The sequence below is a fragment of the Filicampus tigris genome, chromosome 10 (genome assembly GCF_054856515.1).
Source record: "Filicampus tigris isolate MCC_2025a chromosome 10, RoL_Ftig_1.0, whole genome shotgun sequence".
Classification (NCBI taxonomy): Eukaryota; Metazoa; Chordata; class Actinopteri; order Syngnathiformes; family Syngnathidae; genus Filicampus; species Filicampus tigris.
In genome coordinates this window covers 14748141-14775644 of record NC_141226.1, presented here as the reverse complement: position 1 = coordinate 14775644, position 27504 = coordinate 14748141, and the positions used below count along the sequence as shown (strand labels likewise).

General features: G+C 44.6%; 1 protein-coding gene and 1 long non-coding RNA gene across 3 annotated transcripts in view; one reads left to right on the top strand and one right to left on the bottom strand.

Annotated features, from left to right (window-relative positions):
* Positions 1 to 1722, bottom strand: part of LOC147140965 (uncharacterized) — an 8100-nt gene extending 6378 nt beyond the window's left edge. The window contains exon 1 of the long non-coding RNA XR_015088298.1: positions 1067 to 1722. This is a non-coding gene — a long non-coding RNA (uncharacterized LOC147140965). The remainder of the gene's footprint in view (positions 1 to 1066) is intronic.
* On the top strand, positions 1184 to 27504 carry ankrd12 (ankyrin repeat domain 12). Of its 2 annotated transcripts, XM_086042465.1 has the most exons (13): positions 1184 to 1525; positions 13585 to 13698; positions 15737 to 15893; positions 19039 to 19110; positions 19435 to 19575; positions 20292 to 20495; positions 20947 to 21089; positions 21165 to 21312; positions 21395 to 25563; positions 25640 to 25738; positions 25893 to 26036; positions 26108 to 26203; positions 26374 to 27504. In XM_086042465.1, the coding sequence occupies exons 2-13, from the start codon at positions 13639 to 13641 to the stop codon at positions 26557 to 26559; spliced, it is 5619 nt and encodes a 1872-aa protein (XP_085898591.1). In that variant the 5' UTR covers positions 1184 to 1525; positions 13585 to 13638; the 3' UTR covers positions 26560 to 27504. The 2 variants fall into 2 exon arrangements, with proteins under 2 accessions (XP_085898591.1, XP_085898592.1); XM_086042466.1 differs by lacking the exon at positions 19039 to 19110 and having other exon boundaries at positions 1185 to 1525.

Sequence of the window (27504 nt, the reverse complement as noted above, 5' to 3'; positions counted from 1 at the left end):
CTGCTGTCGGACTTATGTGAAGCCATTAAATTAGCAAAACAAAAATTCAATAATGTTCACTAGTGTACTACAGTATACAGGGTGGGCTACAAGTAGGTATACACTTTCATTTTATTACATTTCAGGGGTTCACCTGGTGCTTTATATTTTCACATCCACTACCTTCCTTCCTGACGTCTTGTTTCCTTCCTTCAGACATGCTTTTTATTCATGTATCCGCTTACCATTCCTCCTTTGCTTAAAGCTACTTTGATGCCTGCCTTCTTCGCCTCTTCCTTCAACCCCAGACCTTTTTTTCTTGACTGCCTTCCTTCCCTCTTATACCTGCCCCCCATAATTCCCTTTCCTCATTCCCCTGCTTTCAAATCTGCGGCTTTTTATTTTGCATCCTTTGCTCAAAACGTCATTTTCTGCCTTCCTTCCATGCCTATTGCTTTCCAATCCACTGTTTGTTCTTGACTGAAGTTATTTGCAATTAGTCACAGTGCCTGTAATTAAAACGTGTACACCAACATTTGTCTCACCCTAAGAATGGAACAACCACTTACTATTGAGCCTCCTTCCTTTACAAATACAAAGAAAAAAACATGAATGAAGGCGAGCCATTGTGCGATAACGCCTTTTGTCACACACCGCTGTCACTTTCATCATTGGCTCCGGTGGCGTACTCGTGTCTCGCCGGGGAGGGGGAGCCCTTCCCCCCTTGCACGCCTCTCTTTGCCTTTTCCAAAGCCTGCTTCGCAACATGTCATAATAGGACCTTTCGCGCATGCGCAACAACCCTAAATAAGAGCAACCGTGCGTGCGTGTGATGCAAATGTCACTGCGCAACAGATTCGACTCGAAAAGAAATTGGCTTGACGGTCTTTTGACAGAAGCAAGATGTCGTTTGGTATAACAATGTGCAAAGGAGAATTTAAATGACACTTAAAATATTTTTTTCAGAAGGTTCTTCAGCGTAACACCAATGACGTCAATGCGCTTCCTTTCTACCCCCTCCCTCATAAAAAGGCAAATTTATGCCCTTAAAGCTAGCACAACGCAACAGCGTGGCGATTGTTCTTACCAGCTCAACGTTTTACGCCGAGTAAAAGCGATTAAATAACCTTCGCACGTACTGCATCGCCGTCAACAGCAGCAAAGACCAAAGCCAGCCTGCTCCGCGCCCCGGCTGGAGAAGCTTTTAAGCTCGGTGTAAAACTGGGGCTGCGTCACATGGGCCCTCGCAGACCAATCAGAGGGCCCAAGTTGCGTCACATGTCTCGCACAGACCAATCAGACGGGCCGCTGGCGTGTTTATGCTGGTCTTTTCTCGGCTAGAGAGGAGGAGGACGAACGAACTGGCTGCGATGTTTTCAAAAGGCGGCGATGAACGTCACACTGCCGTAGGCTACGGTTAACGTCCGAGCTTTTTCCCCCTTTTTGGAAGCGGGGCGGGTTGGGGTGGTGGGGGGGAAACGAACAAACGAATAACGGTTTCGCGTCGAGCCACCCACTGATGAATCCACGACGGCCAACGTAAAAGGTAAGGCGACGTGCCGCTTGTTGTTTATCCCGCGGACGGCGAGGCGGAATCGTGCTAGTTGCTGTTAGCCCTGTGTCAGCTCCAAGCTAAACTGACGTAACCTACGTGCGGGGAAACGTCTGTCCATGTCTTACCTACGAGTGCCACGTATGGTCGTTTGTATTCATTAGCACCCACCGTAACTAGAGGGCTGGATATCTGGCTAAGCATGGCGGGCGCGAGGGGGTGAAACGTCCCCCGGCTGTGCTGTGTTGAAGTCGTGGAGCTAGCTCAGTTAGCTTCCAAGCTGGGGACGAGAGAAGGGAGGAGGGATGCGGGAGGGGGTATACACTGGTGTGTGTCTGCGGTGGTGGTGGGGCTTTTGTCTTGGTGAGCTGGACTTGTTTTGCCCTCAACAAAAAAATAAAAATAAAAACGTACTCAACCCTGTCGTAACATGATAGCTGTATTCGGGATATTATTACATAGCGTAATGTCATCTCATTGTACATTTTAAGGCTTCGGAACATAGCGTTGTACTTGTGTTAAGGGTGGTTGCCGACCTATTGACAAAATGGCAAATTAAATGTCGTTTTAGATCATTTAAAATACATTATTGTACAACAGTAGGGTGGTTTTGAACAACAGGATCCTCCCAGCCAGTCAGTCCAGCCTGATTGTGACATGTTGGGGGTGTGTTGCCTCCTGATACAAAAGCCGCCTTTTTTATATACTGTACATGGCTTCCACTCACACAAAACGTCTGCCTGCACTCTAAACTGTCACTTTAGAGGCAATAAAATGCACAAACCACCGTGGCTGGAAGAAGGGTTATACAGCATGCCAATCTGGATTTGTTCTGCTTTGCTAGTAGAAACAGCAAATGACAATGAAATTATTCAAAACAAATTGTAGAGTTCCCCCCCGCCCCCTTCTGGGAATTGCTTTATTTCTCCAGATACCAAACAAGCAACAGTTTTTTCCCACCCCAGCAAGTCCACAGATGCTGTGAAAAGAACTTCTTCCTTTTGGTACTATGTCCCCTTTTTCAAAGCATGTATGGCAACCTCCATAAGAAATTTAAATTTTACATATTCAACAATTAAATCAACTAACCCTAACATCGTAAAATGATTAAATGCATGCCCCTTTCAGTCTTTTCTCATGTACAAGGCAGGCACAGTGACCTCGGCAAAATATTTGCAGTTTGGCAGCACATACCTCGGATCAAACGTTTCCAATACGTCACTGAATAACTCTGCATTTACCTTACTTTGAACCATGGAAAATGCTAAAAATATCCACTTAAATTGTTTTTTTTTTGTAAGTCATAAGAGTGATTCGTCACCCAGCACTGTGTAGTCTGTTTTAGGCACTAAAATACATAAACACTATGGTTAGGACTACGGGTGTAAAGGTACGCTAAATCACATTTCGGTCCGGTTTGTTTTTTTTGGAAACTTCGGTTCGGTATATTTTCGGTGCAAAAAAACCCCAGATTTTTAATAAAATATATGTTTATTTTGAAAAGATGACAAGTAAATGGTACAATTTTTTGAAAAAAATAAATAAAAGCTAACCATTCGGGTGATATTCTAAGGAATTACACCAGAATATAAAATACACTAACAATAAAGATCTCTTAATTTTATAAATTATTAAGACACTGAAATCTTTAAATACTCAGCAGCAACAGCCCATGACTATGACACATCTAAATATTCATGTTAGACAAGTTGTCATTACAGTACATATATACACTTTTTGTGATGAAAAAATAAATAAATAGAATAACAGTTACAATTATTGCTAACTATATTAAAACTCTTTATAATACAGTAACTTAAAAAAGTCTTTATGAAATTGTATACACTTTTTAGGCATTGAAATCTTTGAAAGTTGAACAGCATATTGTAACGAATTGGGTTATCTGTGTTGTGGTCGGATTTGTGTGTTGCTGAGTTGTTATGTTTCCGAGGTTCATGAATGAATCGTACGGCAAGCGAGTGGAGCAGCGGAGAAAGAAGAGCGCGAGCAGTTGTACTTGGATTAATAAAAACTGATAAATAAACTACGTCTGACGGCGTGTTCATGGAAGACGCTACAATATGATAAATCTTGCTATTTAAGTTTGACGTTTTTGCTCCCTCGTCCAAGAAACATTCACAGTCAGATGATGCAGTGCGTGTTATACGTGCTACCTGCCGCCCATCTCATGAAGCAATGTCGGCACACAACTTTGGGACTTATACACGGACCATTCCCCATCTGCGATTTTAACAGGAAAGCCAGAATGTTCCCAAACAGAAGACGGCAGTGTACGTTTGGGGGGACCTTCGAGCTCTGGCTCTTTTCTGGCTCTCTCTTTTGTGCCGCTACCGTCCTCTTCCGCGTGCAACAGTCAGTAGCGCCCGTGCGTAAACTCGCGCTAATAAGTGGACCGAACCGAACGGAATTGGACCGACCCGAACATGCCATACCGAAACGTATTAATACACACACGTGTACCGTTACACCCATAGTTAGGACCCATGATTGTGTTTCAATATTCTCATCAGTTGCTAGTAAATGTCATAATGCATCCAAAATAATCTCTCAAGCGTTTTAAATAATCCAAAAAGTCAAATGAACCAAAACGTCGTTTTCCAAATAGCAAAAGAAGGAATATCATAGAGAGTGACCCTTTGAAAATTTGAATAATGGATGCCCCTGCCATGTTTACTATTTTACAATATACGATACAATTTTATTTATATAGCGCATTTCATAACAGCTAGGGCTGTAACAAAGCACTTTACAATACAATAAATCAAACAAAAACAATAAAAGGCTATGGTACATGTATTAATAAATATAGACATAAATAATATATAAAATATAAATAAATAAAGCCAATAAATGGACATAAAACACTATATACAATTGACACCGGAAAGGAGCCGAAAAATTCAGGTCTGATCCAAAGCCAGAGAAAAGAAATATGTCTTCAACTGTGTTTTAAAAATGGACAGAGAGGGGGCTTGCCTAACAACCAATGGGAGGTCATTCCAGAGGGAAGGACCAGCGACAGAAAAGGCTCGATCCCCTCTGAGGCTCCGCTTGTCTATTAGTCTACTATTGTCTATAAGTCATAGATTAACCTGTAAATACACTGCAATCTATGACTACAAAGCACTTAAAACATAATTTCAAATTTATCTCACAACACCACCCTTAAAAGTAAGTGGCTTACAGATGATTTAGAATACAATGCGTGAGAAATCCAGACCTGGCATGTATTTCGCCTATTGGCAGCCATTTCACAAAGCTTTTGACTTGATACATAGATATTTTTTAAATGCACATATCCACTATTACTAAAAGCAATCTGAACCCTTGTCTGCATCATCTTGAGACATTTATCCCCGTGCTTTCTCCGGCTCCAATCCCACAAGAAGCCTCGCTTGCCTGATGGACCAAAATGGACTTGGATCTTCCATCACAGCACTGTTTGCTTTCAAACCGGTCAGCTGACACCAGAAGGAGCAGGATGTTGAAGAATTTGCTAAAAAATACACAGATTGGTGCGAATAATTGAGTTTTTTTTAGCAAATTGAAATTCCAGCGTGTTGAGTTTTTCTGATTAAAGTAACCTACTGTCGGAACCTACTTTGGTTTTAAAGTCACGGTTCGGTTCACATTAGGTCTAAAGAGGAAAGAAATGCAAAACATAAACATGCGTTTCTTTGGTCTTAAAAAGAGAACACGTTTAGTGACAGTTCAAGAGAAAGACAAAAAATCAGCAATAAATTCTGCAATGGACGAAAGATTCTCAATGTATACAATTAAAAATGGATTACATTAAAGCGACTTGAAGTGTTTTCTAGTTTGTCTTTTTGGGAAAAAAATGGATGCCGGCAAATGCAATTTAACAATATATAAAAGTTCTAATCTTTTCTTTTTAGCAAAGTGCAATATCCGCACTTTGGTTCGATTTGTTCATTTTTCAAAGCTATTTTGTTCAGCATTTAGGAAAATCATAGCTAATTACTAAACCTTTATTAACTGCACAGGTAACATTGCATCAGCGATTGTTTATAAAAGGTGTTAAGTGTTTGAAAAAGGCTCTCTGATTCATGTACATTTCGTGAAAATGTACTCTTGTATTCAATCATCTACTGGAGTCATTCTCAAAGCATGGTTGTAGAACTACTCGTAGTACTTGGGCCGCCTCATGGTATTAGGTCTGAGCAATTAATCAAAATTTGATCATGATTTCCATTTTAGCTTCTCTCGATCTTAAAAACATTACAGTCAGCTAAAAAAATGATTAACGTGCCAAACGGCACGGTGTGTTTGCAAGTTCCTGACGTTGTGAAAGTACCCCTGAATGAACCATGTTTGCGCAGCAAGTGTGTGACTTGTGTGTGATTCTGCCCTCCCTGCGCATGCTATAAAGCTGTTTAATGACACCCCAGTTGGAGTATACTGTAAAACTAAACGCACAACAAAAATAATTACACACGTTGTTGAGTTAAATACAAGACGTGCTTTGTTTTTAAAACATCGGCAGTGCTAATGCTAAAGTCAACGTAAAATCTCTTGACAGGCTAACAGAAAAGTAGCCTCGATCCCCGGGAGAGAGAATACTTATATTAACGAATATTGACACCATTGCTGTAGAAACACATATGGTCACATAATATAACAAAACTCAAAGGCATATTTTTTGTATTCAATGAATAACTAGTTATATTAATAGAGCTCATTTGCAACTTTCTTCTTCTACTCTTATCTCACAACACTGCCCATAGGAAGCTAGTTCGCACAAGGAACAGCCGGTGTTTATTTTTATGCATTTATGCATTTTTATTGCGATTGTTTTAGTATATTCTAACTTTACTTTGTTACTAATTTATTTTTATTGTTAAGTTGTTTCATTTAACATTGAATTTGCGAGGATTCAATTAATTTTTATATTTTTGTACCAATGCGCATTTTCACATATGGCACGAAATAGATTACCCCAGGTTGCAGGTTAGCCCAGTAAGTCCCAAGAATTGTGAAAGTAAAAATTAGAACAACAAAGATAAAATAAATATGATAAAGACATGCTTATTCACGGTTTGTTGGTGTGCAACAATGCAATGCAGAAAATGTGGCTGCAACAAAGGTGTGGCCGCAGCGCAATGAAAATGAAAGAGGATTTCAAATGATATTTACAAGGTCATTTTGTATTTCACAAAAAGAATGAAGTGTTCAGCGTTCAGGGATGAATGGACATGAGGGTTTGGTAGTTTTGAGTACTTTAATTTTGGAAGTTTTGAAATAAATGAATAATCGTGCTATTAATGGTGATTTCAATCTCAATCAAAGTAATTACGATTATTATTTTTCCCCCTACCCGCTCGGCCCTAATTGTATGGGGGGGAATTACTGAATTAAATGTCTAAACTGTTTGTGCTTGATGTTACAGTGCCTTAGAATTGTATTTAATCCATGTCAGCGCAGTGGTTAAGTGTGGTTCAGTTGTATTTAACGTTTGAGTACATTTACATTTATTGGATGTGTTTGTCTCCAAAATGTGATATTTGGCTATAACGTTTGAATTAAAGTGGCAATGACAGCAGCCTGTCATGCACACAACAATGAATAATCAAGTGGCAACTGGGGAAAAAATATTGATACTGTGATATATTTAATAATAATAATAATAGTGCTCCTTTTACATTATAGTTATCATTACACCAGTGGGTCTCCAAGTTTTCTCATTTTCCTTTCCAGAGAAATCGCAATGTATTTTTGATGTTATTTTTCCACACACTCAAAGATTTATCCCAGTGTCATGGGATCATGATCATCGGCGAAATTAAACATAAACATTATTGTATTGCATCGATATAGTTATGCGATATCTCAACATCAATATATTGTCCTACTTCTATTAAATCACTTAAAGCCAACATTATCATGTTTCAATTGGTCTGTGTGCCTGTAAGATGTTTTGTTGCTGTGGTTGCGTCGGGTTTTATTGGCTGACGGTTACATTCGGTAAACTGAAGTGATTATGAGGCCAATTTCTAAATTAACACATTAACTGACAGCCTAAATGGATCCGTGTCCATCCATGCGCACTGGAATGTCAGCTTTATCATGAATACCTTGCTCAAGCCTTCCTCCTATGTGTGTACAGTCAGTGTAACCTGGTTGCCATACAAGGATAATATAGCCGCCAGACCATAAGCCTCTTAAGTTGGAGAATAGCCCATTGACCAAGGGACAATTACATAAGGATCTGCATAAGGAAACTCATTTAATCGTGAGGGAGGGAACAAATCGCATGTTTATTGACCAAATAAAACATTTTTCCATTTTCCCGTTTCACGTTAAGCGTGTTAATGATTTACTCGCAGACCGTCACTACGTTGTGTTAGAGCAGCAACTAACGATTATTTTAATAATTGATAACAAATCTGTCCTTATTTTGTTGATGAAATGGATTAAGAAATGAACTGTTTTAATTTCCGTCCCTTAATTAAAAAACGGGACATTTCAAATTGACACTAAAGAAAATGCACAAGCATAAAAATCATTATTATTCATTCATTGGTTTGGGCCGTAACATGTCAGAAAATAAGCAAAAATGTTTTTGTTTTTAGTCTGACATTTTGGTTTGAAGAGGCTCTTTCTCACTCAGTCACACCCCTCAAAGGTTAAAAAAAAACAAAAACTAATCCCCGATATCAGTTTCTCCGGTCACCATGAAATTGGCTGGACATCTCTATCATAACATGGCACACGTAAAAGTCTGAAAGACCCATGCCTGAAATTTAACAGGAAGTTGGCCATTCTGATTAGAAGCAGCCATTTTGCACTCAGTTCATCTCCTTAGAATGTTAGGAAAAAAATTGTGCTCGACAAAATGGTCTCAAGTGGGGCTGGCCGATTATGGAAAATAATCTAATCTAATCTAATGCGATTTAAAAAAAAAAATAAAAATAAAAAATCCCAAAAATTGCTATATGCGTTACGGTTACGATTTTATTTTGCAATAAAATAATTATTGCAAAATAACCCAAAGTTATTTTAGAAGGAAACGAAAGACTTCGGCTTCCGAGTCGTACAGCGGCGCTGGCTGAGATTTTTACGTTCTAAAGATGTTCTGGACAAGGACATACTTTGTATGCAATGGAATAAGGTATGTACTAAATGTTAACCGTTAGTTAAAGAAACAAAATTGATATCCACCTTTTTCCTACACTAAATACATACCTTTATCCCGGTCCACAACATGGATGTCCGTCCAGGACCAAATGCCTATCTCTGTTAATCAATCTGAAAAATTGTTTCCACTACAATTACAGATATAAACTTACGAAATATTTTGATGTGCAGTTTGGTAACATAAGTCTGCTACACAGGTGTAGTGTTAAATAAGTGTATACTAACTATACTGTAAACTGTAAAGGTACATAATCAAGTGCAGAGTACAACAATAATGTAAACAAATCAGTAGTTTTTAGACATGAAATTGGGTGGACATGTCTCACAATAACAGAGCGCATAACAAAGTCTCAAGGACCCACAGCCGAAATTGATAAATTGTCCATTTTGGTTTGCATACATTACATACAATATACATTTAAGTGACAAGAAAGACTTGTAATCGCTGAGGTTATTTTTTGCGGGATAAATAAATTGACTTGTTGGAAGGCCTCACTGTTAAGATAGGAAAAACGTTTTGATTCTCATTTATTTCTATTTTGATGCGGCCCGAGGTTAACACTTGTATAGTTGTTTACATGCAAATGTCCACTAACTGTAAAGATCGCAGACACGTTAATAAACATTGGATATAACATGAAATGATAATTCGGCTGTCACACCTGCACTGTAAATCCAGACATACTTGTTGCCCTAGCACTCTTGTGATTGCTTCAAGTAGTTGCCTCACATCTCCAGGAGAACATCCACTAGGTATTTGTAATTGTTTTAATGCATTAGACACACTCATGTGCTTCTTATTCAGCCAACCTGATCCACAGTGGAGGAACCTCCTCGTATGGACTGCAAATGTTTCCTCGGTCATGTGAGCTTGCCCTCGCTTTAGAACGAGGACACGTCCCAAGCCTAGGTCCTAACCTTTACTCTAATGCCCAGTGGCCCCCCCACCCCGCCCCGCCCCTTCTTTTTAACCCATAATCGCCAGCAAAGGCGTCATTGTTCTTGTCCAACGCTTGCATATCTTATCATTAACCTACATTCACAGTGGCTGCACTTGCATTCTTCAGACTCACTTTAATGGCCGGCATTTTGGGAGTACTGGTTAAAAATATTTCCACAAAACATGTAAACACATTACTTCTTATATGGGCAAATAGAATATCATCCTTCATCATGCAGTCAGGCAATTGGGAAATTATGGTTTTACAGCATGAGTGTGCATAGTATCAACACATAAGACATGTCTTTGGCAATGTGCTGCACCATTGTTTTCCCCAAGCTCTTGTCATACTTGAGTTTATGTATATACTGTATGCATATACAGATATATAGATGTGTGTGTATATATATATAGATAGATAGATAGATAGATAGGCACACAGTATCTACATAAACTCAAGTATGACAAGAGCTATTATTGTCTCTTTTTACCGGCGTGTCATTGTGCGTCATTAAGCTAAGGAATCCAGCATGCCCCCCTAATTATTATTTCCATATGAAAAAGAGGCCGGCCCCAAAAACTCCATACAGTACCAGCTATACATGATAAATAATTCGTACCTCCCCAAGGGTGGAGGTTTGCATTCTCCTCTGATGTGCCATTTAATCACATATGTTGTTTGAAGGTCAATTCCTTTGAGTCATCTTGACAGCGTGCCTAGTGAAAACACACATTTTAAACGACGCGTCACTGGCACTGGCGTGAAGCCCTGAGTGCCGCCGTCACGCTATAGGGGCGTCTGGATCTCTGCGGCCCTTTGTTGCTGCCCCGGCCCCTCTTTCTCCCTCACTCTCCCCTGTAGTAATCAGGCCTTTTTTTTGCTCCTGCCTTTGTCCTGCTACTCATTAGAGAGTCAGTGGTGGAGGAAGGGGCGGCGACTAGGAATAGATGCACACCCCCACCCACCCTTACACCATCATTTAGCCTGACACCGTACAATGCTAGCACCATGTGACGGCCTGTTTGCTGTCGCAGTGAGTCTGCCTCGCCCCCGTGTTGTCGTCACCATCGAGATAGTACATTTTCGCAAAGTGGACGCCACGGTATGGTTTTCCTTTGTGCTACACAAAAGGTCCATTGGTGTCGTCGATGCTACTGCGGCTGCTTGTTCCCCTGCTGCGTGTCAGGCCCCCATTGCTATTCTTAGCCCTCGTCCCATGCTGCAGTCGCAGGATCGGGTTACTACACTGGATGTGGTACTCATACAGATGCGCCACCGCTACGACCAGAGCTGGTCTATCCGTCTATAATTTCTGGGCGGTATTACCCGGCCGACCCACGTAGTCCCAGTCCGTCCCTCGCCGGCGGCAGCCAATTGGTGTCGAGAACATCATTTTCACGTCACATGCAGGTGCCACACACGCAGACACGCTGCCACATAAAGGAAAAATATCAAATAAAAACAAGAGACACACACATACACACACCCTGTGCGTGGTGATGGGTGAAATGAAAATAATATAGGGCACGTGTCATTGCGTCTGTGTGAAAGGTACACAACACTGCTTTTTTTTTTTTTTTGCTGTGTCTCAGGAGTGCGGCACCTGCGTGTGACATGGTACCGGTAGGTCCGTTCTCAACGCTGTTTGGCTGACTCGGACTGACCGGGCGGTCCTGAAATACCGACAAAAACTCACAGACAGACTAAAGCACTGACGAATGCCCACCTGACTACAACAATCCCTCGTGTGGATGTGTGGATTGCCCAATATTATATAATTAATGCAGCCCCAAGGTTGGATTGTATTCCGCAATTCCAATGTGGAGTTAGTAGGGGAACCAGAAAGCCAGTCAGTGTGCCCTTTTCACCCGCTTAATTTTGTGCGCTTGATGGTCTTTTTGTGCGGCCCTCAAATAGCCCGTGTGAGCATGCCAAGATCATTTTAGCTGTCGTCTGTGTGAACTGTCGAGGTTTGATCCAAACTTGAAACAGCCTAAGGGTAATGGCGCCACTGGTCGGGCCAACACCAAGCTGGCGAGGGGCCCGCACGCTGCCGTAATTATAGGTGCCACCGCCCACCCTCGCCACGTTAGTCTTGTGCGAGGGGCCGGTGTCTCTTTTAAGGTTGGCCGCCTCCCTTCTGCTGATGAAAGTGTTTGCTGACTAATGTCTGATTTCTCATTGGCATCCAGCAGGGGGGTGTACTCTGTCTTTGTATGCTTGTGCTCTTGATAGGCAGGGAAACTGAATTATTTAATACTTGCAATGTCAGTTTCTCTAACTTCTCACCCTACCCTAATCATCAATTTATCCAAATCCTAACCGTACCCCAGCATCAACCCGCATCTTAACTCATAATCCTGCCCCAACCTAGACTTTATCTTTACTCCTAATCCTAACCCAATGTCGATTCCATCAGAGCTCAGGATCGGGTAACTCCTATTCCTACCGCACACCCTAACCCTATCCTAATTTAGAACGCTGTCCCTCCTAACTCTGAATCCTACCACAACATCTAACCGTATCCTGACCCCAACCCTATTTCCAACTCCTAACTAGGGGTGGATGATATAAATCGCTAACAATATTATCATGACCATTCCTTAAACTGTTTTTAAAAAAAAAATGAACGTGGCCTCAACCCTATCCTAATTCCTAATCCGACCACAACACCTAACTTTACCCAGACCCCAACCATAACACCAACTCCTAACAAGGTTTGGGCGATTTTAAATCGCCACAATATTAGCATGACCGTTGCTTAAACGGTTAAAATTCTTTTTGCATTTTCGAGTCTCATAAAAAAAAAAAGCCTCATTCGAAGAGTGTCATGTGACTTGGTGGCAAGCACTGTTTCTCAGAAGATGTATGAAGCCCTTTGAAAAAATAAACAAGCGCTGTTGCTCGGAAATGCTGTGTTTATTCATAAATGTCCTGGGAAGCAAATACAGATTTAAAGTAGGATATTGTCATATCGGAAAAGTAAAAACTAAAATAAAATAGCGTTGTCATACGGTAATACAAAAAAAAATTGCCGTGTATTTAGTTGATCAGGCAGCCCTACTCCTAACCCATCTCTTAGCACTAATCTTCCCTCTAACACCTAATCCTACGTACCTCCCACTCCTAATTCTACTCCAACTCACAAACCCTTGCTGCTGGCTGAAATGAGGTCTGTGGAGGTCTACTGATATTTTGCGGAAATGGTGTGTGATTTAGCAGAGGTCTTTTGTGACTTAGCAGAAAGTATACTTGCACATGGTAATATGCTACATTTACTCGGTTTACTCAAGTAACTCTGGGGATAAATTGCACTTGCCAGAGTAGCAGGGGAAGCAGAATGACTTAAAGGGAAGTCAACACAAACATTTTTTTTCATGAAAATGTTCTATGCAGGCCCCCTAGTTTAAACAAGCCATTATGATTAGTATTGTGTTTGTGGAATATGGGTTAAGCAGCAAAATCAACGTTTTTGTCCATCTCAGGGGGCGGGGCGTCCATTTTGTCATTTCACATCACAGTTGCTCAGGGCTCAGATAACGACCAATCATGGCTCGGTGAAAACAGGTGAGCTGTGATTGGTCGTTACCTGAGCCCTGAGCAATTGTGATGTCATTTTCAGTCGACGGAAGTGACAAAATGGCCGCCCCCCCGAGATGGCTAAAAACGGGTGGATTTTGCTGCTTAACTCATATTCCACAAATGCAATATTATTCAGAATGCCCTGTTTCAACTAGTGGGCCTGCATAGAACATAGTCTTAGCAAAAATATGTTTGGGTTGACTTGCCCTTTGAAAAGGATTTAACCTCTTTCTACCATACTTTAAGAAGTGATGGATTAAAAATGACAACTATTTTCTTGCTTTTTGTTTGAATCACTGACTTGGATTTCCTGCCATTCTTGAAAATTCACGTGACATTTTTGTTTGGTTTCAGGTGCATGATGAACCCGCTGTGCCGCAGCTGTCTCAGCTAGTCGGATGCCACACCATGGCCAAACCTGGGAGCGACAGAGATGGCGCCATGGTGGAAAAGCAAGCAGGAAAGAAGGTACCGACATGACAAACCTTGATTCCTTGCCCTTTATTATTCCCAAGTTGCCTTCTTCTGAGCTTCATTTAAGGAACGACTTGTAGCCTTAAATGTCAGACATTCGTTCGCTGGCAACATTAAAACGTCATTGCTGTATTTATAGCGACTGCTATGAAATTCAAGACGCTCTATTCCCTAATTATTGCCTTCTGTTTTCCCGCACATTCCATATGTCACAACTAGTTCCCTCGTGGAATAAAAAAAACGGACTCCCTCCTCCAGTCAACAGTCCCTGGTTTGGGTCGCCTCCACACTTTTTTTTCTTTTCCAAAAGCTCGGAGGTTATCTTGACTTTTTGGAAAAGGATGCTCAAAAAGTCTTGCATCACCAATTATTTATGAGAACGTTGGGAAAGTTTCATCTTGACTAAGTTCTCCGACATTGGGACATTTTATACAGAGAGCCTACAAAATAGCCAGAGCTGAGGTGCTGTTGAAAGGAAAAAAGCATCATCGGGATAATCCTTTGGAACACAGCACCACAGCTACTGATGCGAATTGAAAAGAACGTAGCCGTTCCGATTATTATCAATACTGCTTGTCGAGCTAATTCCTTATCAGTTCTCTTATTGATTCTGATTGGGCGAGGGAATGAAATAATACAAATGGGTTTGTTTGTTCTATTTAATATCTTCCACTTTCGACAGGAGATACAGCATTATTCTGGTATGCGCTCATAATCTGTAATGTACCCATTATGGAAAAAAAAAGAAAAGTGGGTGACTTACTTTTCAAAGTATGTCAAGACACCAAAACACTTAATGCAGTTTTTGCATATCTTAGAAAATATCAGAGTGCCTTAGGAAATTGTCCACATCCACTCTTACTGGGCCAGTAAAAACGAATTAGGGCCGTCCCGACTAGTCGACATAGTCGACGTCACCGATGACGTAAATACGTCGGCACGCATCCACCGCCGAGTCTCGATGATGTAAAGACGTCAACACGTGCATACTGTCAGTTGTAATCAAGTGCGCACAGCAGAAAAGAAAGGAGAACAGCAGAAATGGGGGGGAAGAGTAGAGCGGCACCACGAAGCAGCTAAAAGCGGACAAGAAAGCATGGACGTATTTCAACGAATAGTCAAACGAGTCGGTCGTCTGTATGCTTTGTAAAGCCGAGTGATGAACGAACACCTGAAGCGACGTCACCCAGGTGCTGCTGGTAGACGACAGAAAGCAAAAAGCTTTACACAGTATTTACAGTGCTTATTTTGCATCTCACTTGGTCCAAACTAATTCAGACATAAAACAAAGACAGTGACGGTCGGTTCTTTACACAAAGACATTTTGTTCTTCTCCTTGCTCCTCCGTCTTCCACACCATGATGTGAGTCTAATCGCGGCCTTGCTGCCAACGGCCGAGCTGTGATCAAAATGCTGGTTCTATACATTACATCCAAAACAGTACATTCTCCATGCCGACTGGCTGTTGGCAACGCTGTGAGAAGTTCACATTTGCAAACCATCGCGAAATGGTTGAGGGGGGGCAACATTTTTGCTTTCATCCGCGCCTACTATATATTTGAACTAGATTATACGCACACACACGCCACCACGCGGGCCAATTTCAACTTAAGTCTACTAAGGCATTGGCGTCAATGACTCAATGTATTACTTAGTGTTTGAGTATGTTTGCAGCGTCCTTGACTTGTCTGTCAGAATGATGTGTTGGGACAAAAGGCAGAAAAATATCTTGTATCATTAATTTGAGGACTCGTTTCTCCCCAAGTTGACAAAATGCTCCTATGCATGTGACTTACATGATCCATGAGGGTTTTCAACTTCCTCTGCTGCTATTACAGTGAATACAGACTAATTATGTTGTCTTATTGTGAACTCGCACTGTTTTTTTGTTTTTTTTCCCACCAACCGTTCCGCAGATCGTGCCGGGTGTATGTGTGTATATATAAGTTTATGATTTACTCAATTATGGAAAAAAAATATTTGCAGCCCTAAAATTGTCTTTTTCACATTTGTTTTTCTGTTTCCCCAATAGTGCAAAGACAAGTTGTCCCCCTTCACCAAAACGCCCAAGCTTGACCGGAGCGAGTTGCTGGGAAAGGAAGGCAAAGTCAAGACTTCCATGAAGCGCAAGCTCTCCTTCACGAACAGTCCGCCCCGGACGACGACGGAGGAGCGAGACTCGGACACCGGTAAGGACTCCTTACCTCTTCCTCTTTTTCCTGTCAGCTCTGTTGGCAGGTTGCCATGTGCAAACACTACCCCAGTTGGACAGTTGTTGAACTACTTGTTAGTTAGGGTTCGCCGTACATTCTTCAGTAAACGAAAGATTCTCAAATGAACAAAATAATATTTACCATAAAATAAGATTAAACATTCAAACTGTGTTTTGGCTCTATCTGAAGAGCCAGAGAGAGGCTGTTTACAGGATGCTGGAAGTTAGCATTAGCACCGCGCTAGTATTTTTTTCGCCCCCTGTGCTGCACTGATACTTACACGTTCACCTAATGCTGATATACTGCCAAAGGCTTATCACTAGACATTGCAGAGACTGGTCAGAGGCTTAGCTGCATCAGGTTTATTTACAGAATTAGCAGACATCTCAGCGCCCTTTATAATATAAGTTTAACTGATGTTTGTCCATTTTTGAGGTGGAAAAGTATTGTAATTGTAATGCTGAAATTGCAAAAGTCTTGCATTGTTGGATCTGAAAAAAAAAAAAAAAACAAGGTTGTTGCTTTTCTTCTGGGTGCATGCAAAACAATAAAATTGATTAATTTTGTCAAATAACACCAAAACCATTAAGAATAGCAATTGAGAATCACTATCAGGGTTTTTTCCTGACTCAAATTGAGGCAGAGGTGGTACCATCCTGACCATGTGCAATGACGTGAAAATATTCTGTAAATTCAGCTGATTCACTTACTTTTACAGGGAACTTACTTTTAGAGTTCCAATAAGAATGACTATCATCACATTAAAGCATTCATTTATTAAAACTAGAGCCACAATTTTTAGTTACTGCAAAGTGCCATATTATACATATGAGCATACATAAACTTTTTTTGTTTTTGTTTTTGTGGGGTTGCCTTTACATTAAACAACTGTGTTAAAACGTCCTGTGTTGAACTTCATATTGTTGTTATGCTCTGTTTTCTTTTTTTTTTTCCCCCCTCACATTTTGAAAGTGAACTTGGTAGGCAACACTTCCCAACGTTTTTCCCCCTCCATCTTATTTGCGTCAGAGTGCATGCGTGAGATGCACGTACCTGGTACCTAGCTTGCCGAATGTAATCTGTTCAATCGCCACGTTCGGGCAAGCCCTTTATCATACGCGCAACAGCGTGTTCATATCTGGAACTGCTGACGTAGCTGCCGCCCAGGAAGTAAAAGTAAGGCAGAACACTGGTTTACAAAACGTATCTTTCAGTGTTACCAAAGAAAACCCAATCTTTGCTCATTTTAAAAAGGCAAATCAAGATGAGACGATGTGTTAATGCAGTAAATGCTCTTTATTTATCAAGGCTTCCTCCATTGTCCTCAGGTAAATCGCTTGTCAGCCCCACTTCTATTAGAAACCCTTTCTGGAGTCACGACGGCGCCGCCGTAAAGTAGAATATGTTTCAATTCGAGGGGATTTGCTGCCATGGCAGTCTTCCGATGCTCCCTTCTGTGGTGCCGCTCGTCACCACATACACAATGAATGGGGTTGACAACGGCGCGCTGCAAGTTCAGAGCGAAAAGGGCTTTAAGGGCCGCATGAAACCGGGCAAAGAGCCGCTGCGGCTTTCGAGACACGGTTTGGCCAGGCCCGATATAGCGGCGAACGCTGCAACTGCAGTTAAAATACATTGCTGCCGCAGACATGAATCGAGCTGTGTTGAGCAATACCAATCGCTCTGGCTGGAGGCGGGCACCTCACAGTTTTGAACGCAGGAAAAGACTGGGAGCAGTAGTTATGGGTTATTAGGGACCTTGTAAATTCCGGAGGTCCCTGAAGGCACCATATGTCTGTGTGAGAAAGTGAGGGACTGGCCGGTGATTGGTGGAGAACCAGGAAGTGAGATGCTTGGCATTACAAGAGCAGGACAAAAAGTGCTTGATTTATTTTTGTTGTTGAAATAAACATCTGGGTGCCTATCAGAACTCGACAATATATGTATATTTTTACTTTTATGTTGCTGCAAGCTGTGTGAGAACACAGAGGAAATATGACGGCCTCCATTTTACGATGTAATTGGTCATTGTGATTTCAGTTGTCATCCCACTGCCATAAATACTCCTTGCAGTCATTTTAAAACCTGCAACTCCAGCTTTTTTTCTTTTCCTCCCCATTTTGTCCACGTATGAGCTTTGAGGGCGGTCGGAGACGGCTCAGACGTGGACATGTGGTTGTTTTGTTTTTTCACAGGATGTGAAATTCTCAGAAAGGAAGCGCTCTCGCTTTAAGAGTTTCTCCTCTGTTTCCATGTTGGACACAAACTACAAACTCAAAAGCCTTGAACTTATGCAACAGGTTTGTCTGCTACCCTCATCGACTCTTAATTTAGCCTGGTCGCAGCGTGTTTGGTTTTGATTTAAATGCTGTAATTACAGTAAAGTGTGCCACGGGACATTTTACACCGCTGCTGCCGCGCTTAGCTTTCATCTTCCCCGGAGGCCGCTGCTTCGTGTAAACGTTGACAGCGCCTCACGGACTGGTGAGAATTCTTAGAACCAATAACAGTGTCATCCATTGGATTAGTACTATGATTTTATTATGTCATGCGATTCCATCATCCATTTTTTTTTTTGTCACACTGAGGTAAAAGGTGCACTACAACCCGAACTTGTCACCAGTCAGTCAGCAGGCAAATATGTTTAAAAAAATTTTTTTCCTTGAGTCATAATCCATCCCGCACCAGTGTGGATAATTTAACTAACAAGGCCATGTAATCTTGCACCATATATACAGGAAGGATGCGTAGCTTCACGTTTGTATGGAATTGTGGAATGGGTGTCAGCAAAGTTAATGCAAGAAATATTACAAGGCTTTAAATGTAATTCCCAGTGGACCGGGTGAAAAAAAAAACAGATACCAGAATGAATTCCAACAGTTTTCCGTGAGAATCCACGTCGATTGTGCTACATATAGATCCATCCTGTTTTTTAAAGGTCTTTCATTGTAATCATGAGTTGAAAATAACATTGAGGGTTGATGGTGGGCATAAAGGGCTGATGTTGTCCACTGCTGCCCTTCGCTGTGTGTCGCCATGACTCATACGTAATGTGTGTGCGTGTACGTGAGCAGGGCGAGCGTTTTAATGCCGTGCTTTCCCACGATGCTTTGCACCACAGATGAGTCAGACCCAGGCCAGTCCGCTGAGACCTGGGGGGAGAGATTAGCGGCCCCCTGCCGGACGTACGCAGGTAATCCACTGATTCCAATGATGCCGCTGCTGCTGCTGCTGCTCTCCACGAGTCTCTTCTCTCCCCCCTATTTTCCGCCTCGCCCGCTGCAAACACACAAGCACGTGTGTGTGTTTTCTCACCCTGCATCTGCCCACGCATGTGTGTGTCGTCACAGACTGGGGTGGGGTGGGTGGGGGAGTCAGATGGGTGGGGGTGGCGGGGGTACTGCGTTTTCGACCTCATACTTGTAATCTGCTCCTAGATACAAGGTGGAGGGCCTGTAGTCAACACAGATATTTCTCTCCCAGTGTGTAACGTGTTGTTTTGATTTTTGTTTTGTAGATAAGGATGGACCAGATAAGAAGAAGGTGAAAAAGGAGGCCGGGGGCAAGAAGTCCCAAGCCCCCAACCTTTTGTTTGGCTACCCACTGTCCGAGCGCAAGCAGATGGCTCTACTCATGCAAATGACGGCCAACAGCCCAGGTTTGTGCTCTATTTCCCTCCCATAGAAGCTTTTAGTTTGTTTAGGCCCGCCGCACACTGAGCAACCAAAACTGACTAAACTGTTTTGCAGCGAGCGGGGTTCGGAAACTATATATTTTTTCCCCCCAATTCATCGAGATATGAGCTGTTGGCGGGGCCCTTTTTTTTTTTTTTTTTAATTATTCCTTTTTTTAACTTGCAAGCAAAAATGTGGTGGCAGTTAACTCTCTTCACAACAAGCAACAGTTTAGCAAGTAGTGAACAATTCTTCAGAAAAGCCGCTTTAAGCCGTTTTTTTGCTACTCCCAGTTGAACTTTACTGTTAAACCCAACATAAAACGGACAGAATTGCACGTCATGTATGGAAAACTACCACGCAACTTTGCCTTCTGCTAGCTTAATGCTGAGACACAAAGCAAAACGTCGCTGACGAGATCGGCGTTGCTGTGTTACGCTACTTATAGTTTTATATTACTTACCCTTTGCGATGAATGACTAATATTATTGTGGCGCACAGAGAAGTGACTGTCTCAGTGGATATCCACGTCTTCATTATACTGCCCTCAGTTGGCCAAGGGGCGCACACCTGATGGAGCAGCATAATGTCCATTGAATTGAAGGGGGGAAAAATCAGCTAAAACCTGATAAAGGACAATATTATGGAGTGCTACTTTTCTTTAGTTACATTGGAAATGTCTAACGTCTGTCCATCACAGATTCCACGCCCAGCCACCCCGCGCAGACCACGCCGGTGCCCAAGAAGGTCCCGAGCAGTGCCTCGTCGAGGCAGAAGGACAAGGTCAACAAGCGGAACGAGCGCGGTGAGACCCCACTGCACATGGCCGCCATACGGGGCGACGTCAAGCAAGTCAAGGAGCTCATCAGCTTGGGAGCTGATGTCAACGTCAAGGACTTTGCAGGTGGGACCCTCCACTTAATCGCTTTAGCTGCAATTATCACCACATTTATTTAACATTTTGCTATGTTGTCATGTTAACCCTTGTGCGGTGTTTGTATTTGTGTTATTCAGACTGTGTTGATGGGTCTAGTGGACTCGCTAGACTTTGGGGTTTTCAAAACAACGCAATCAAATATTTTTTTGTTAAAATACTCAAAAGATGTTTGCTACATCCCAATTGCAAGTCATATGAACAGCAAACATTGTTAATATTTTCCCTTTAATTTTGTTATCACATTTATGAATTAATGTGTTACACAGTTTTAAATTTTTAATTTTAAATATGTGTGTGTTCCACTTCTTACCCTTTATCACTGTTTTATCTCTCTTAGTGCGTCTGTGTACCATATCACTCCTAATTCAAATACATGTATCGTTACACCGCTAAAAAAATGTTGCGGTGTGTTAAGCAGGTTGGACCCCGCTTCATGAAGCTTGTAACCTGGGCTACTACGATGTGGCTAAGGTGTTAATAGCAGCTGGCGCTGAGGTGAACACGCAGGGTCTGGATGACGACACGCCTCTCCATGATGCATCCAGCAGCGGGCATAAAGACGTACGACCTCTACCGATGATCTGTTAAGATCATGTTTGGTGTTGGTTCATTCCACGTCCTGCGATTCTCTTCCAGATTGTGAAGCTGCTGCTACGCCACGGTGGAGACGCCTTCCAGGCCAACAAGCGCGGCGAACGGCCGGTGGACGTGGCCGACTCGGAGGAGTTGGAGCAGCTGTTGAAAGGAGAGGCAGCGCTCTCGGACCAAGACGACAGCTCCTCAGGTACATGAACGATTTATATACATGTCACAATGTAAAATGGTTATAGGTCGTGTCATGTATGTCCCGTGTTTTTGCATTGCAGACTCCGAGGATCCACCGTCTGTCAATCCGTCCAGCATGGACGACAACATGGACGACTCGGACGCAGAGAAGGACTCTGTGGCTAAAGCTAAGTCGTCGTGCATGCCGGACCTGGACGAGTACGAGTTCAAGGATGAGGAAGAGGAAGATGACCTGAGTAAAGCGCTCAATGACCGACATATCCTGCGACGAGAATTGCGGCAGAGAGAGAAGGACAACAGGGAGCGCAACAATATGGGTGGCAAGCAGAGTGCCAAGGGGGAAGCCCCCTCCAAGTCCAAGAAGCCGAAGATCCCTCGGGTGCACTGCAGCTCAGACACGTCCAGCGACGAGCAGGAGGACCTACCCGACAAGAGGAGCTCGCCCACCTGCTCCCAGAGCTCAGAGGGCATCAAGGTCAAAAAGGACAGCGGCGAGCAGAAAGACAAGGGCAAAGTAAAGAGGAAGAACAAGAGCCAGAATAAAAATAAGGAAAACCAAGAAGACGGGAAGGAGAACAGTAAGACACTGGTCCTCCAGCTGGCCACCGTAACAGAGAGCGCTGACAAGGGCCGTGAGGAGGACTCCTTCAAGATGTCCTTCAGCCCTAAAGACGACTCGTCTGTGCACCTCTTCCACTTGTCGGCCATCAAGTCACCCAAACTCAACCACGGTCTGGCGGACAAGCACACGCCGCTCAAGCAGGAAAATAGCTCGTGTCCCACCGATGCCATCAAGTACAACCACTACTCTGACGCTGACTACTCCACGGAAGGCTCCAGCACCAAGGCCCACAAGCACAAGGAGAAGAGCAAGCACCACCAGAGGGATGGTGAGCGCGACGACGGCCGCGCCAGCCCGTGCAGAGACGCCGCCGGCCCAGTCGGTCACGAGGGAGCCGTTCGCAAGACCGACCTGGACATCAAAGCGGCGAAGAAGCACAAAGTCAAACATAAGGAGAAAGACAAACATCGGAGAGAGTACGAGGCGGAGCGCAGCCGTCACAGGCAGAAGGACGCCAGGAGAGACGGCCACAGGAATCTGGAGTTTGACAGAGAGTTCTGGAAGGAGAACTTCTTCAAAAGCGACGAAACAGACGACGCGCCGCCAATGAAACGTGAAGCGGAGGAACACGGCTCCCTCCTGAGGATGTCTGACGGCTCCCCTTTCAAGGAGGAGAAGAATGCCAAGGAGAAACATTTCAGCAGCAAAGACAAGCGGCCGAGGGACGAGCGTGACAAGGACAAGGCGGTGAAAAAAGAGCGCAGGGAGGAGCGGGTGAAAGAGCGCGACGACAGAGGCGAGTGCGGCGGGCGGATTCCAGATGCCGAGCTGCCGCAGAGCAACAACATGAAAGAGGAGACGGACGAGACGCCCATAACTCTCGCAGTTGATCAGGAACATCTGGAGCCCACGCGCGAGAAAACAGACAAGCGGCTCGCAGGAAAAGAGAAGGAACCGGAAAAAATGGAGAAAAAGCATCCGGACAAGGAAAAAAAGCCCAAGTTGGAGCACACAGACAGAGCAGAACCGCAGAATCAGTTGGAGCGCTGGAAGGAAAAAGAGCGATCCGGAGTCGCTTCCTGCCATTCGCCAGGTGATAAAAACTACAAGGACAGCGACAAACTCAAGTCTCTATCCGCTGCAAAGAAACACGAAGACAGCCGAAAGAGTCGAGACAAGCCGGACAAACGCTCTGATAGAGATTACGGTGTCACGGATCACAGGGAAAAGGATCGCATGAGTTCCGATAAGAAGAAGCCATTGGAGAAAACCTCGGATCATGGCAGATCCGATCGCTCCAAGGAGAAGGACTGTGACCGAAAAAGAAAGGAAAAGCTAAAAGATGGAACGCTTTCCTCGAGTTCCAATCTGAAATTACTTTTGGAAGATAAGAAGTCTTACGTCTCTGAAAGTGGCAAGTCCTCGTTCACGAAATCTAAAGAGGAGGTGGGGAGGACGCCAGAGAAAGATCGAGACCGGAGGGAGCGAGACAGAGATTCGGACAGGCACAAAGACAAGGACCGACACAAGGACCGCTCCCAGCAGACCAAGACTGGCAAAGTCAAGCCGAGTGAGACGGACGCTGAAAAACCCAAGCCGAAACCCCCCGCTGCCGGAACCCGAGACGCCAGGCCAAAAGAGAAGCGCCTGGTGAACGATGACCTGATGCAGACCAGCTTTGAGCGAATGCTTAGCCTAAAGGACCAAGAGATCGAGCAGTGGCACCGGAAGCACCTGGAGAAGATAAAGCAGAAGGAGCGGGAGAGGCTTAAACAGAGACCTCTGCCAGACCCTGGAAAATCCAGGCCAAAAGACAGGACTAAGACAGACACGTGCTTCAGCAAAGAGCTCATGCGCTCCAAAAGCTCTGAAGCTTCCGACGCCCACGGCAGAGAGAAACCCCTGAAGGACGTCGCCAGTCTCAGGACCGTGTCCCTAGACGGAAAGAGCCTGCCCTCCATCGGTGCCAAGGTCATGTCGGCAGTCGAGAACTGCCTGAGCAGATCCCCGCGGCCCGAAGGCGAGCACTGCAGCCTCATGTCCAGGTCTATGTCCCTGATCTCAGTCGCCAGCTCAGAGGACTCCTCCCAGGCAGCGATGTTGACCCCTAAGCACGTTGAGTACGACTCCGACATGAACCCCGAGCCGGCTGAAATGCAGCCCGCGTTCCTGCAGTCATCCCTCGTCATCCAGGCCACCAGATTGCCGCCTGGTCTGGATAAGGACTGCGTTGTTCTTCCGGATGCGCCGCGGTCGACACTTCCCGGCAGACATGAATCGCCGTACCTCAGGGCTATCCTGGATGAGGATGCCAACGCGTCCACTGAATCCAGGGTGACGGACAGTCCACCAAAACCCCATCCAGAGGGTCCGCGGACGAGGGAGACGTCAACAGAAAGAGAAGAGGTAAGCGTTGGTCAACAATGTTCAAACGCTGAGTCGGCCGCAGATTGTAAAGATACTGCTGGCAGCTCCTCACCAAACAGAGAGCCTCCAAGTCTCACTCTGTGTGGTAGTCCTCCAATAGAACCCTCTGATGCCACTGTCATGAGGGACATCCCCTGTCTGGAAAGTCCAACTTCACAGCCGGAGGCTACCAACAGGGACTTTGACTCGCCGTCAGCATCTCTGTCGACAGAACCACCAGAGCTCACGAACCCTGAAAGCCTCCAGCAAGGGGAGCCTTTCCCTGCGAATGGACCGCCGGGGGACCCTTCTTCAGATCAGGTTGTGGACCAGAAGGAGAAACCGACGACCATGGATGCCACAGAACAACAAAGTGTGGAAAATGTCCCTGATACCATCACGATGGAGGTAACGGAAACTCCAGAACCCACCACCAGCACGACTGAATCTCTACCAAGCGCAGAGTCGAAATGGCCGCAAGAGAATCCAAGACCCCCTGATATAGTCCCCTGTGACACTCCGATGGAGATGTCGGATGATGAGTCCAGCGCGACTAAGGACCAAGAGATGTGCGATGTCCAGCAGAAGCCTGACAACCCACAAAGTTCTTCACTGGAAGAGCAGTTGACTGCGGAGTTATCCTCTAAGTTTCACCCAGAGCCCATGGAAGTGGACAGGAAACCCGAGTGCTTGGCTGAAGACTCCAGTCTGGCCGCCATGCAATCGGCAGGCCACAGCGACCTGAGCAGCTGTAGCAGCAGCAGCAGCAGCAGCAGCAGCAGCAGTAGCAGCAGCAGCAGCAGCAGTAGTAGTAGCAGTCATAGTAGTAGAAATAGTGGTAGCACCTCAAGTAGTTCGTCCCCCCAGTCTGGAGAACCAGAGTCGGACTGCTCTGGTGTCAAGCTCAAGCTCCGCTCCTCGGACGAGGAAGTCGACCTGCACTTGCCCCACCCGCGTAAAAGGAAGATGCCTAAGCCACCCTCCTGCCAGACAGGTCCGGTCCCACAGCAGGACCTTGAACAGGAGAGCGGTGAACCTGTCCAGCAGCAGTCGCTCGCCGCCATCGTGGCTTCGGTCAAGCTGGAGGAGATCGAGCCCTACCAGACCGAGCGCGCCAACCCTTACTACGAGTTCCTGCACATTCGGAGGAAGATCGAGGAGAAGCGCAAGGTGCTGTGTAGCGTGGCGCCGCAGCCGCCGCAGTACTACGACGAATATGTCACCTTCAACGGCTCCTACCTCCTGGACGGGAACCCGCTCAGCAAGCTGTGTATTCCCACGGTAAGTCCACACAAACATCGGTATCGTGCCGCGATATGCAGAATTTGAGGATTAATTGACGGGAATATCCTGGCAGATAACTCCGCCTCCCTCGCTACCAGAGCAACTGAAGGAGATGTTCAAGCAGCAGGAGGTGGTCCGCATGAAACTGCGCCTGCAGCACAGCATCGAGAGGGTGAGGTGGCATATAGTCACTGTTTTCCGTCCATCCATCTTCTTTTGTTTTTTTTTCCCACCCATTCTATGGCGTAGAAAGCTACTCAGACTCGATCAATCAAGTTTTGCAAGATTCACCGGAACATGTTTTTTTTCTTCCTTCCCTCTTACAGGAGAAGCTGATCGTGTCCAACGAGCAGGAGGTCCTGCGCGTGCACTATCGGGCGGCGAGGACGCTGGCCAATCAGACGCTGCCATTCAGCGCGTGCACCGTGCTGCTGGATGCCGAAGTCTACAACATGCCCCAAGACGTCCAGGTGAGAACCGCTGGATCCACCGGATCACCCTTGACCGGCGGTCTCTTAACGCGAGCGTGCTTGCGTTACAGAGCGACGACGGCAAAACGTCGGTGAGGGACCGATTCAATGCCAGGCAGTTTATGTCGTGGCTGCAAGACGTCGACGACAAGTTTGACAAGCTCAAGGTCAGTAGCAATGTCTACTTGAAAAGTTCCACTTCACACCTGTGTTGCAATGGGTATAAAATCATTTTAGATTTCATGTTTTACTTGCTAATTGTTCAATGTTTATGTATTGTAAATAATAAAATGACAATTCTCATTGAACTCACTCATTTGTTATGTGCATTTCTCAGACGTGCCTGCTGATGCGTCAGCAGCACGAGGCGGCTGCGCTGAATGCCGTGCAGCGTCTGGAGTGGCAACTCAAGCTCCAGGAGCTCGAGCCGGCTACCTACAAGTCCACCAGCATCTTCGAGATCCCCGAGTTCTACATCCCGCTGGTGGAGGTCAACGACGACTTTGACCTCACGCCCATATGAGCCGAGCCTGCCACGCCACGCCCGCGGCTGCCATCGTTGCCGCTGCGGCCAAAATGTGAAGCACTTAATGGGGGCGACACGATTGACCGGCGCGGTGGGGAGCACTTAGGACCCCTCCCCCAGCAGGGTGCCGGTCCAGGAGACCCAAAGGCCCAGCTCGGCCAGCGCGGGAAGCCGGGACGCCACATAGGATGCCGAACCCTCCATCGCCACCGTCGTGTCGCGTTAAGCAGGGTCACTTACACACACACGCACACGCACACACACACACACACACACACACACACACACACACGAACGCAAAACGTTGTGTGGATACTTTTGTGTACAGGTTGTGCTCTTAATTTTTTTTTAACTTATTTTCTACATACAAGAACTTGTGCATTTGTACATAGCAAAAAAATTGTGTAATTATTATTGTTAAAAAAAAGCGCTGTACAAAAACAAACCAACAAAAAGAAGTACTAGATATTTTGATTGTAAACGTCTCCTGTTTTAATGGACCAAAGTGTTTGTTTTCTATGTGTCCGTGACGTCCTCGTGTGCTTTTTCACCGTCTTGTTTGTCTGTGTTCTTCCCCCCCATCACAATTTGATGCTGTGCATGCCTTTTTTCACCCCTCCAGATTTTTTTTTCTTCCTGTGTGTACTCGCCGCTTCCACGTGTGTGTGTGTGTGTGTGTGTGTTTGTGTGCGTGCCATCCCGCGTGTGCGTTTGAGTCCGTGGAGGAGAGCGATGGAGTTAAAAAAAAAAATAAAATAAAAATAATGGAAAACTTTGACAGTTTCAACGTGAGATCACAGCAAAAAGCTATTTTTTCAACATAATGCCTTTTGATGAACGATAGTTCTAAAAAAAAATGTCTATTTTAATATTTACTTGTTACAAGACCTGTACATACTTGTAATATATAATTGAATAAATTTTATTTGTTGTGAAACTAAA

Coding starts and splice junctions, on each gene's coding strand:
- ankrd12 (XM_086042465.1), top strand. CDS start 13,639: ATGGCCAAACCTGGGAGCGACAGAGATGGCGCCATGGTGGAAAAGCAA. Junction 19,576..20,291: donor AATGACGGCCAACAGCCCAG/GTTTGTGCTCTA, acceptor TGTCCATCACAG/ATTCCACGCCCAGCCACCCC. Junction 20,496..20,946: donor CAACGTCAAGGACTTTGCAG/GTGGGACCCTCC, acceptor TGTGTTAAGCAG/GTTGGACCCCGCTTCATGAA.